General features: G+C 39.4%; 1 protein-coding gene across 7 annotated transcripts in view; it reads right to left on the bottom strand.

Moving 5' to 3' along the window:
• The window catches only part of ANKRD42 (ankyrin repeat domain 42), a 116,263-nt gene that overhangs the window by 77,057 nt on the left and 26,070 nt on the right, over positions 1 to 13,136 (bottom strand). For all 7 annotated transcript variants that reach the window (XR_014231771.1, XM_082343322.1, XM_082343324.1 and 4 more), the window contains exons 7-9: positions 6,132 to 6,257; positions 4,717 to 4,822; positions 839 to 1,014 (exon numbers count right to left, since the gene is read on the bottom strand). Coding sequence is in view for 6 of the 7 variants with exons in the window: in XM_082343322.1 (XP_082199448.1) it covers positions 839 to 1,014; positions 4,717 to 4,822; positions 6,132 to 6,257 (408 nt within the window). In the remaining variant the exon portion in view is untranslated. The remainder of the gene's footprint in view (positions 1 to 838; positions 1,015 to 4,716; positions 4,823 to 6,131; positions 6,258 to 13,136) is intronic.

The raw sequence follows: 13,136 nt of genomic DNA, 5'->3' as shown, positions 1-13,136 counted from the left end.
TGAAGGGATCATTGACTCTGAGCCTCACTGTGGGGTGATCCAGGTGGGCTGCTTGTTGGGAGCCCCTAATATTAGCATCTTTTAGGTTGCATTCACCAGGAAAGAGGTTTCTACCATCACATGGAGAGTGAGGTTCTGCCTGACGATGTTCTGGGAGCTCTTAAAAAAAATTTTTTTTTTAATTTAGACATGAATTAGAAGTTTTTCTCAGAGAATACAGTTTTGGTACAACTAGTTTTTCCTGCCAGAATAACTGAAGATACTTTCCAGAGATCACAAGGAAGGGAATTGACATTTACTAAGCCTCTAGGCACTTCCCATTCTCTAGTGCAGTCTGTGGGATGACATTACGTTAATATTCTCATTTTTACAGATGAGGAAACCGAGGTTCAGAGAGTAACTAGAAAGAGTTCAGCTACAAAGAGGTGAAGCTCTGATGTCTGAATCCAGTGCCCAAGCTCTGCTCACTTTACTACAGCTGCCTTTGCTTTGGTTAGCCTCCGTTCAGAAAGATCCTTCTCACCTTTCTCCTATGAAAGAGTGCCATTGAAACAGTTCTTCTCATCCATTCATATGAACCATGGCTCTCTGACAAATATCATGAGAAGTGAAATCGGGTTATATGGCAGGAAAATACCCCTTTCCTCTTTGAGGGACAAAGATCATGTCTCACATTCTTTATATGTTCAACAACCCCTAGTACAAAAATCTGTACTAGTTCTGGTTCCCCAAAAAATATCAAAGTATTTTACTTTGTAGATGGTAGTTGTCTTTAAAATAATTCCCAAATCTGTGGTATTTTTTAAAGGAAAAATCATGGAAGAGTTGGCACACTTACCTCTGGCATCTGTTTTATCCGACTCACTGAGACCTATATCATCCTTGGCATCAGTGCTTCCCTCAACACCATGTCTTATGAAAAACTTAATATCATTTTCATCAATTTCACTCTCATCATCTATATCATATTTCTGTAGTCCTTCCAATAGCTTTACTGCTGCTAAATGGGCAAACCTGTAGAAAAGAATTAGTAATTACAAGATCCACAATCTTTTTCAAATTGAAATAGCAGTTTGCATTTAATTTAGGAAATTACACTCTACATTATCCCACCAACTCACGCACCAGTGAAGAACGAAAACTGTATCTGAAGGTCAGTGACAATTTGATGCATATCCAGCAATGTGGGGAATTCAAACAGTTAGTGGAAACTAAGGACAAGCAGTCATATTAAAGACTGATCCCAGAATTTTTTTTTTTGGCCACGCCGCGGGGCTTATGGGATCTTAGTTGCCCGACCAGGGATTGAACCCGGGCCCTCGGCAGTGAAAGCGAGGAGTCCTAACTACTGGACCACCTGGGAATTCCCAGATTCCATTTTTTAGTGGCAAAAATCCAACTGAAAGAAGTGACCCAATATCAAAAGAATATTTGGTGTGCCCCCAAACGGAGCTGCTCAACTGAGTAGAAACCCCAGAACCACCCTACTTGATTTACCTGTATTTACTACCCTTTCCTGATGGCCTAATTTAGATCATAGAATTAGTTCTGGTTCGTTTTAGGGAAAACTATAGCTCTAGCCCCCTTAATCTTCATCCTTCCTCAACCCTCAAAGCACCCAGCATGGCTTTTAAATTTAATGGAAAAATAATGACTTTTATATCCACATTTCTTATTTTCTTTGATCCTTCCCACATCTCTATGAAGCTTCTAATAATATACCCTTGGTTTTCAAGTTGTTGTTGTGATTGTATGTAATCTGTATATTTTTCCCACAGTTTTGCTAATTAAAATGTTCAATGCTTTCTCTTAGGACATGGAGAATTACTCGCTAAACATAAAAACCTCAAATTTTATTTTGTTCACACACTTCCATAACCACGTGCACATGCACACATATATCTTTACCTTTCACCAGGTACTGCAAATCATTAACAATATAGTAATAAACACAGGAAGTTGTAAGGTTAATAGAATTCATTATCTCTATTACTAGATTGTCACTTCACAGCTATCATTTACTGAGTACTTGTTTTATGCCAGATTCAAGGTTATTTCTATAACACTACACTCACACTAGCACTTTGGTGCATGAATGACAAAGAAATGTGGGCCAGAAATTATGAATATCTTCAGATACAGTACTAAATCACCCATGTGATACTGATACAAAGAGAGACAAATAGATCAATGGATAAAATACAGACTACAGAAATAAGCCCACGCATACATGGACGCCTGACTTGGACAAAGACACAAAGGCAATAGAAGAAAAAGGACAGCTTTTTCAACAAATGGTGCTAGAACAATTAGATATCCATATGCAAAAAAAAGAACTTGGATACATATACCTCATACCACATACAAAAATTAACTCAAAATGGATCACAGACCTTAATGTAAAACCTAAAACTGTACCTATAACAATGTCTAAAAGAAAACATAAAAGAAAATCTTTGTGACTTGGTGTAAATCAAAGATTTCTTAGATATGATACCAAAAGCATAACCCATAAAAGAGCAAATTGATAAAAAATTTTTGCTCTTCATTGTTAAGAGAATGAAAAAACAAACCACAACTGGGAGAAAATCTTCACAAAACAAAAATCTAAGAAAGAACTAGTATCCAGAATATAGAAAGAGCTCTAAAAACTCAACAATAAGAAAACCACCCAAGTTTTAAAAGTGGCTAAAAGATCTGAACAGTCACTTCACCAAAGGAAAACATACAAATGGCAAATATGTATATGAAAAGATGCCCCAAATCATTTTCCATTAGGAAAAAACAAAAAACACAATGAGACACCACTACACACCTACTGGAATTATGAAAATAAAAAAATCTGACAATATCAAATGCTGGCAAGATAAGAAGCAACAGAAACACTCATCCACTGCTGATGGAATGCAAATTGGTGTGGTCACTTTGGAAGGCACTGTGGCAGTTTCTTATAAAGATAAACACACCCTTAGCATCTGACTCAGCAATCCTACTAAGTATTACTCAAGTGAACTGAAAACTTATGTTCACACAAAAATCTGTATGTGAATGTTTATAGCAGCTTTATTCATAATCATCAAAAAGTAGATACAAACAAGATATCCTTCAACAGGTTAGGGGATAAGCAAACTATGGAATAGTATGGAATTCCACAGTCAATGGAATACTACTCAGCAATAAGAGATGAACCACTAATACACATGAATGATTTTCAAAATAATTATGCTGAGTGAAAAAAGCCAGATATATAAGAGTACATACTGTATGATTCCATTTATATAAAATTCTAGCAAATGCAAACTAATCTATAGCGACAGAAAGCAAATTAGTGTCTGCTTGGGGATGGGGCAGTGGAAAGCAGTAGGAGGGAGAGAGATTACAAAGGTGCACAAGGAGATTTTAGGAGCTGATGGATATGTTCACTATCTTGATTGTGGTGATGATTTCACAGGTATATACATATATCAGAATTCATCAGTTTCTGCTGTACAAATATGTGTACTTTACTATATGCCAATTATACCTTGATAAAGCTATTTTAAAAAATAAAAAATAGTGGGCCTGAGTTGATAATGATGCTACTATGTGGTAAAACAAAACCATATTCCATGGTTTCAAAAAGATCCCACAGACAAAATTTTAAGGAACATGAACTCACAAACAAAAATTGCATGGCAATTTAATGAATAATTGGGCCCTTGCATCCCATCAAGCCTCATGTGCAACTTTTAGCCCACACTCCTACTTTAGATTCAAGCAGTTCTGAACCACATGCGTTCCTCAGACACACAAGGTGTTATCTTACAACTCTTCCTCCTTCAACTGTCAGCATAAATGTTGCTTTCTCCAAAAAAAGTTTTCCCAGACTTCTATATAAATTCTGTCCCCCACAGTTGCCTTCATAACTCTTACCATCATCTGTATTAACATTTCTCCCCCACAACTTTAGAATAGGAATACTTGGGCACTTTTTCTTCTGCGCTCTTACTGCACCTTATACATGACATGTAATACGACATACTGATTATAATCAATAAAAGTTATGTTTGCACATTTGTCTCTCCATAAGACTGTAAGTTTCTTGAGGGTAAGGACTATTTTTTTTCATCTTGGTAATCTTAATGCTAACCACAGCACTTGGAGCATGGTAAGTATACAGGAAGTTAAATGAAAAAACAACCAAATGAACAGATGGATGAACTAAATATTCCGTGAGGGCCTGACCTGAATGAGTTGGAGGTGTTCAATAATAGGTGTTACATTTAATTCAAATATAAATATTAAAATTTGTTTCAAAATCCATGTGACTCCTTTTGATTACTCCTTTTTATCACACAGCATTTCTCAACGGGTACCAGCATTTGGGTGGGACAATTCTTTGTTGTACACTACTGTTCTGAGCACTGTAGAATGTCTGACATTCCTGGACCTGACCTCATGAAACATTAGTGATGGTCTCCATCACTGTGACAACCCCCTCCCCACATTTCCAAATGCACACCCCCCGAGAAGGGGGACTACTACCTCCCAGCTGAGAATCACTGCTTTAGAGAGAAGAGCTGATATGCTGTCAAATGTCAATTCAGCTTGAAAATTATCATTCCGTCAGCATTTGACTGAGTCCTATAATCCAGAAATCTTCAGAGATTTCTGAGTATAGGAGAGTAAATGCAAAACTTTAAAAACAAAAGAAAGAAGCAAAGCAGATAGGGATACCTCTTAGCCACATCACTGGGATTCTCCCTTGCTTTGTTGGTAATATTACTGTCTGCTCCCATTTTAATTAGCCACTGCAAACACTCTATGTGGCCTTGCCCAGCAGCTGTAAAAACAAAACAAAATGTACACACAAAAAAGTTATTGTTATTAGAACAATTTTCTAAAATTTTGGACAGTACCACTGCAGAGTACTTTTGTAAATACTAATCCTGACAATAACCAACAGAAGTAGGTTGGCCAGATGTTATTTTCTCTATTTCATTTATTCATTCATTAGACAAATATTTAATCAAGTATCTGCTGTACTCAGCCCCTATGCAGAGAGCTTTGCATACAGATATAGACATTGAAGCTCAAAGAGGCTATTTAACATCACACAGCCAGTAAGTAATGGATTTGAAACTATAATCTAGGTTTTTTTCTAATCCTTATCCAGTGCTCATCTACTGTATTCATAGCTCCTGACCAATCTTGTATCAGGCCAAATGTAAGTGCAATCTGTGTGAATGTGAAAGACTTTGAAAATCTTTTGCCATCTTGTATAAATAGCTTATTCCTCTGACCCTCATAACTCAAAATGTTCAGGGCCTCTCACTGATTACCTAAACTGTTCACCACCTTTCCTTAAAACACATGCACTCAATATTAATTTTCACCTCCACAACTCTGCTTATGTGTCTTCTCACCTAGTGCCCACCACTCAATCATATGATCATCTAATTTCTCCCCTCCTTCTAGGTCCATCTCAAAATGCAGGGAAACTGTTGGGGGGAAACTCAGTCTAAAAAGATCTGAGTTTAGGTGCACTAAACAACAGACTGGAGGATAGGACAGAACTTAGCAAGTGGCTGGCATATATAGACACTCAATAAATGTCTATAGAGTTGATGAATAAATGAATGGAATAAATGAATGGAAAAAATGAATGAAATCTCAGCTTTGCTCTTACTAGCTGTGTAACCTCAGTCAAGAAACCTGAGGGGGCACTTCCCTGGTGGCGCAGTGGTTAAGAATCCGCCTGCCAATGCAGGGGACACAGGTCCGAGCCCTGGTCCGGGAAGCTCCCACATGCCATGGAGCAACTAAGCCCATGTGCCACAATTACTGAGCCTGCACTCTAGAGCCCATAAGCCACAACTACTGAGCCCATGTGCCACAACTACTGAAGCCCGTGTGCTTAGAGCCCGTGCTCCGCAACAAGAGAAGCCACTGCAATGAGAAGCCCGCACACCTCAACAAAGAGTAGCCCCTGCTCGCCTCAACTAGAAAAAGCCAGCGCGCAGCAGCAAAAACCCAACACAGCCAAAAATAAATAATAAATTTTTTAAAAAATAAATAAATAAAAAATAAAAGCTAAATAACTCAACAGCAATTGTGTCAGAACTGAAGATGAAGCAGGAATCATAACTTACCTTTATGCATAAGAGTTGATCCATTATTATCACGTTCATTAATATTGATTACTCCATCTTCTATTAATTTCTTAAGCATTTCCAAATCACCCTTAAAGGCAGCCACATGACCTGGAAATGCTAAAGCTATGAATAAAAAATTCAGCATTTCAGGAAACAAAGGAATTCATTCCTTTTCCCTGCCTTAATCAGTCACACATTTCAGGTTTCAGTATTAACGCAAGTATGAGAATGTTATATTGGAATTAGTTCAGTTGATGCAATGACAAGTAATAAAAAGAGAATCATAAAATAAGATTATTATTAATTGTGTAGGCTTTCCATCCCTCAGGATCTCAAACATGCCAGGAATATATGGTACCAGAACTATTCTTGCCATCTTCCCTGTTTCTCTCAGGCCACCACAAAACACAAGGAGATGGTCATTTTCAACCCTTTGTATAAAGATATACTTGGTCTCAAGTCCTACATTTGCACAGACCACTCCCTCTCTGTTTACAAGTGAAGAAAGCAAAAGAAACTGGAAGGAGATAAAGTATATGTGTGTATCTATACATAAACATAGACATAGACAGGTGTGAATGCACCTGACCTAGTGCCTAGCACATAGTAAATACTTAATAAAATGTTTTTAATGATAACAACTATATACTGAACCCTTACTGAATGACAAGCATGGTAGTAAGCACTTGTAAGGATTGCCTCATTTAACCCTCTTAACGACCCTGAGGTAGCTATCCTCATTTTTATATATGGAAAGGAAACAACCTAGAATACCCAAGGAGTATTTTAAAAAGAACAAAGTTGGAGACTTACAATACCTGACTGTAAGTCTTACTATAAAGCTACAGTAATCAAAACTGTGTAGTACTGGGCTTCCCTGGTGGCGCAGTGGTTAAGAATCTGCCTGCCAATGCAGGGGACATGGGTTCGAGCCCTGGTCCGGGACGATCCCACACGCCGCGGAGCAACTAAGCCCGTGCGCCACAACTACTGAGCCTGCGCTCTAGAACCCGCAAGCCACAACTACTGAAGCCTGTGCACCTAGAGCCTGTGCTCCGCAACAAGAGAAGCCACTGCAATGAGAAGCCCGCACACCGCAACGAAGAGTAGACCCCGCTCACCGCAACTAGAGAAAGCCCGCACGCAGCAACGAAGACCCAATGCAGCCAAAAATAAAATAAATAAATTTATTTAAAAAAAAAAAAGAGAGACACAAGAGAGCTTGCTTCCTCTCTTTCAAAAAAAAAAAAACTGTGTAGTACTGGCAAATAAACGGACATACCAATAAGACAGAATGCATAAACAAAATATGCATCCATACAATGGAATACTATTCAGCAATAAAGAGTAACGAACTACTAATATACACAACACAAATGAATCTCAAAAGATTAGAGAAACCCATTAGAAATCCATTTCCATTAGAAAACCCAAACTAATCTATAGTGACAGAAAACAAATCAGTGGCTGTGTGCCGCCAGGGTGAAAAGAGGGATGAACTGCAAGAGGTTATGAAAAAACATTTGACATGAACTGCATACTTTAAATAAATACAGTTTATTTTATGTAAATCATACTTTAATAAAGTTGTTTTTAAATAAGGATATCATTTGTGAAAAAACAAGTCACAGTGTGAGAGAAAATATCTATATCAGATAAAATTAATAAATGATTGGTATCAGAACTATATAAAAGAGCTCAAATTATTTAGAAAAGGACAAAGAACACAATTCTACAGGCAATTCAATAGAAGAGAAAACGAGAATAGCCAATAACTTTACTAAACAATGTTCAGCGTCATTAGTAATCAAAAAAATGCAAATCAAAATACAAATTAGGGCTTCCCTGGTGGCGCAGCGGTTAAGAATCTGCCTGCCAATGCAAGGGACACAGGTTCGATCCCTGGTCCGGGAAGATCCCACATGCCACGGAGCAACTAAGCCCGTGCGCCACAACTACTGAGCCTGAGCTCTAGAGCCCGCAAGCCACAACTACTGAGCCCACATGCCACAACTACTGAAGCCTGCGTGCCTAGGGCCCGTGCTCCGCAACAAGAGAAGCCACGACAATGAGAAGCCTCCACTCACCACAACTAGAGAAAGCCCGTGCTCAGCAATGAAGACCCAACACAGCCATAAATAAATAAATAAATAAATAAATAAATAAATTTATAAAAAAAAAATACAAATTAAACCGCTTCATACCCAACTAAGTGGCAAAAATTTTTACATGTGACAATACTGATTATTGTTTCTCTAAATTCTCACCAAACGTTGCTGAGGAGAGTGTAAATTACTATAACCACTCTGATAAAGAATGCAGCATTTATAACTATTTATACTGAAAATGGGTATATCCCACCAAACAAAACCTAAAGTAGAGTTTCCCAGCTATTTACCAAGGCAGAGCTCTTAACTCTCAATCTTCAGAGAAGATAGGCAGTACCTCAGGAAGCCTCATCCAACAGTACCAGTGTGCCATACAAATATCATTTTCTATGTGGGCAAAGTGTGAAAAAGGTAGGGAAGCACTTCTCTAAAGAACATCTTGTGCATGTAAACAAGGACACATACAAGAATATCCGTTACCACCTTGATTGTAATTCTGAAAACTGTAAACAATCTAAATGTCAAATTGGAGAATGGATAAACAGTGTTTTTTATTAAATGCAATACCACAAACAATTTAAAAGAATAAACTAGAATACATCTATCTGTCTAATAAACCTCAAAAATCATAACATTTTGTGAAAAAAGAAAGAGAGAAGGATACATTACTGTTTTATGCCATTTTTATAAAGTTTTAAAAGAAGTTTCAAAGACTTCTAGTTGTCCACTAAAATCCCCTTCCTTCCACAATAACAAGAGTTGCACCTGAGCTGAGGTCTCTCAGCTGGGTACTGAATTATCCAGGCTTTCTTGCAGCTGGGTGTGGCCATGTGACTAAACTCTTGCCAATAGAATGTTCGCAAAAGTGATGACTGCAAATTAGACCTTGAAAATCCTAGCTTATACTCGTTCTCTCCCCAGCTCCTGCCAGATTAGCAACAACTAGAGAGAGCTAGTTAGGAAGAAAACAGGTCCCTGAATGACTACATAGAACAGATGCACTCTCCAACCAGGGCTATCATAGAAAAGAAATAAACTTCTATATAATTTAAGCTGCTGAATTTTAGGATTTCTTATTAGATATAACAGTTTAGTCACTTACTCTCAAAATACACAAAATGATACTGCATATTTTTGTAAGTACATATATACTAAATATAAAACCAGAGAATGGAATTATAAACCCAAAATAATGGTTACCTCTGAGGAGGGAGAAAAGGGAATGAATGGTATTAAGGAGAGAGAACCAGGAAGCTTCAAGTGTATCTTATCTATAATATTTTATTCTTAAATCTAGTGGTATAAAGAGTTCATTGAAGACCCTCAAGATGGCAGAGGAGTAAGACGTGGAGATCACCTTACTCCCCACAAATACATCAAAAATACATCTACATGTGGAACAACTCCTACAGAACACCTACTGACCGCTGGCAGAAGACCTCAGACCTCCCAAAAGGCAAGAAACTCCCCACATACCTGGGTAGGGCAAAAGAAAAAAGAAGAAACAGAGACAAAAGAATAGGGACAGGACCAGCACCAGTGGGAGGGAGCTGTGAAGGAGGAAAGGTTTCCACACACTAGGAAGGCCCTTCGCGGGCGGAGACTGTGGGTGGCGGAAGGGGGGAGCTTCGGGGCCACGGAGGAGAGCACAGCAACAGGGGTGCGGAGGGCAAAGCAGAGAGACTCCTGCACAGAGGATCGGTGCCAACCAGCACTCATCAGCCCGAGAGGCTTGTCTGCTCATCCGCCGGGATGGGTGGGGGCTGGGAGCTGAGGCTCAGGCTTCGGAGGTCAGATCCCAGGAAGAGGACTGGGATTGGCAGCGTTAACACGGCCTGAAGGAGGCTAGTGCACCACAGCTAGCCGGGAGGGAGTCCGGGAAAAAGTCTGGAGCTGCCGAAAGGCAAGAGAATTTTTCTTGCCTCTTTGTATCCTGGTGCACAAGGAGAGGGGATTAACAGCGCCGCTTAAAGGAGCTCCAGAGACAGGCGTGAGCCACGGCTATCAGCGCGGACCCCAGAGACAGGCATGAGACGCTAAGGCTGCTGCTGCAGCCACCAAGAAGCCTGTGTGCGAGCACAGGTCACTCTCCACACCTCCCCTCCCGGGAGCCTGTGCAGCCCGCCATTGCCAGGGTCCTCTGATCCAGGGACAACTTCCCTGAGAGAACACACGGCGCGCCTCAGGCTGGAGCAAAGTCATGCCAGGCTCTGCTGCCGCAGGCTCGCCCCGCACTCCGTACCCCTCACTCCCCCGCCCTGAGTGAGCCAGAGCCCCCTAATCAGCGGCTCCTTTAACCCCCTCCTGTCTGGGTGGGGAACAGACGCCCTCAGGCGACCTACACAGAGGCAGGGCCAAATCCAAAGCTGAACCCCAGGAGCTGTATGAACAAAGAAGAGAAAGGGAAATCTCTCCCAGCAGCCTCAGGAGCAGCGGATTAAATCTCCACAATCAACTTGATGTACCCTGCATCTGTGGAATATCTGAATAAACAACGAATTATCCCAAAATTGAGGAGGTGGACTTTGGGAGCAACTGTAGACTTGGTGTTTGCTTTCTGCAACTAATTTCTTTCTGGTTTTATGTTTATCTTAGTTTAGTATTTAGAGCTTATTATTATTGGTAGATTTGTTTATTGATTTGGTTGCTCTCTTCTTTTTTTTTAATATATATATATGTTATTTTTCCTTTTTCTCTCTTTGTGAGTTCGTATGTGTATGCTTCTTCATGTGATTTTGTCTGTATAGCTTTGCTTCTGCCATTTTTCCTAGGGTTCTGTCTATTTTTTGTTTTTTTGTTTTTCTTTTTTTTTGTATAGTTTTTAGCACTTCTTATCATTGGTGGATTTGTTTTTTGGTTTGGTTGCTCTCTTCTTTCTTCCTTCCTTTCTTTTTTATTTATTTATTTTTATTTATTTATTTTTTATTATTAATAATATTTTATATTTTATTTTAATAAATTTATTTATTTATTTACTTTTCTTTCTTTCTTTCTTTTTCTCCCTTTTCTTCTGAGCTGTGTGGCTGACAGGGTATTGGTGCTCTGGCCGGGTGTCAGGCCTGAGCCTCTGAGGTGGGAGAGCCGAGTTCAGGACACTGGTCCACCAGAGACCTCTCGGCCCCAAGTAATATCAAACAGCAAAAGCTCTCCCAGAGATCTCCATCTCAATGCTAAGACTCAGCTCCACTCAACAACCAGCAAGCTACAGTGGTGGACACCCTATGCCAAACAACTAGCAAGACAGGAACACAACCCCGCCGATTAGCAGAGAGGCTGCCTAAAATCATAATAAGGTCACAGACACCCCAAAACACACCACCGGAAGCGGTCCTGCCCACTAGAAAGACAAGATCCAGTCCCACCCATCAGAACACAGGCACTAGTCCCCTCAACCAGGAAGCCTACACAACCCACTGAACCAACCTCACCCACTGGGGGCAGACACCATAAACAACAGGAACTACGAACCTGCAGCCTGTGAAAAGGAGACCCCAAACACAGTAAGTTAAACAAAATGAGAAGACAGAGAAATATGCAGCAGATGAAGGAGCAAAGTAAAAACCCACCAGACCAAACAAATGAAGAGGAAATAGGCAGTCTACCTGAAAAAGAATTCAGAGTAATGATAGTAAAGATGATCCAAAATCTTGGAAATAGAATGGAGAAAATACAAGAAACATTTAACAAGGACCTAGAAGAACTAAAGAGCAAACAAACAATGACGAGCAACACAATTAATGAAATTAAAAATTCTCTAGAAGGAATCAATAGCAGAATAACTGAGGCAGAAGAACGGGTAAGTGACCTGGAAGATAAAATAGTGGAAATAACTACCGCAGAGCGGAATAAAGACGAAAGAATGAAAAGAATTGAGGACAGTCTCAGAGACCTCTGGGACAACATTAAACGCATCAACATTCGAATTATAGGCGTCCCAGAAGAAGAAGAGAAAAAGAAAGGGAGTGAGAAAATATTTGAGGAGATTATAGTTGAAAACTTCCCTAATATGGGAAAGGAAATAGTCAATGAAGTCCAGGAAGCACAGAGAGTCCCATACAGGATAAATCCAAGGAGAAACACGCCAAGACACATATCGCCAAGACACATATTAATCAAACTATCAAAAATTAAATACAAAGAAAAAATATTAAAAGCAGCAAGGGAAAAGCAACAAATAACATACAAGGGAAACCCCAGAAAGTTAACAGCTGATCTTTCAGCAGAAACTCTGCAAGCCAGAAGGGAGTGACAGGACATATTTGAAGTGATGAAAGGGAAAAATATCCAGCAAGGATCTCATTCAGATTCGACGGAGAAATTAAAACCTTTACAGAAAAGCAAAAGCTAAGAGAATTCAGCACCACCAAACCAGCTTTACAACAAATGCTAAAGGAACTTCTCTAGGCAGGAAACACAAGAGAAGGAAAAGACTTACAATAACAAACCCAAAACAATTAAGAAAATGGTAACAGGAACATACATATTGATAACTACCATAAATGTAAATGGATTATATGCTCCAACCAAAAGACATAGACTGGCTGAATGGATACAAAAACAAGACCCATATATATGCTGTCTACAAGAGACCCACTTCAGACCTAGGGACACATACAGACTGAAAGTGAGGGGATGGAAAAAGATATTCTATGCAAATGGAAATCAAAAGAAACCTGGAGTAGCAACTCTCATATCAGACAAAATAGACTTTAAAATAAAGACTATTACAAGAGACAAAGAAGGACACTACATAATGACCAAGGGATCAATCCAAGAAGAAGATATAACAACTGTAAATATTTATGCACCCAACATAGGAGCACCTCAATACATAAGGCAAATGCTAAAAGCCATAAAAGGGGAAATTGACAGTAACACAATCATAATAGGGGAC

Source organism: Balaenoptera borealis (genome assembly GCF_965194805.1).
Source record: "Balaenoptera borealis genome assembly, chromosome: 11".
Lineage (NCBI taxonomy): Eukaryota > Metazoa > Chordata > Mammalia > Artiodactyla > Balaenopteridae > Balaenoptera > Balaenoptera borealis.
This window is presented reverse-complemented; position numbering and strand designations above follow the sequence as displayed.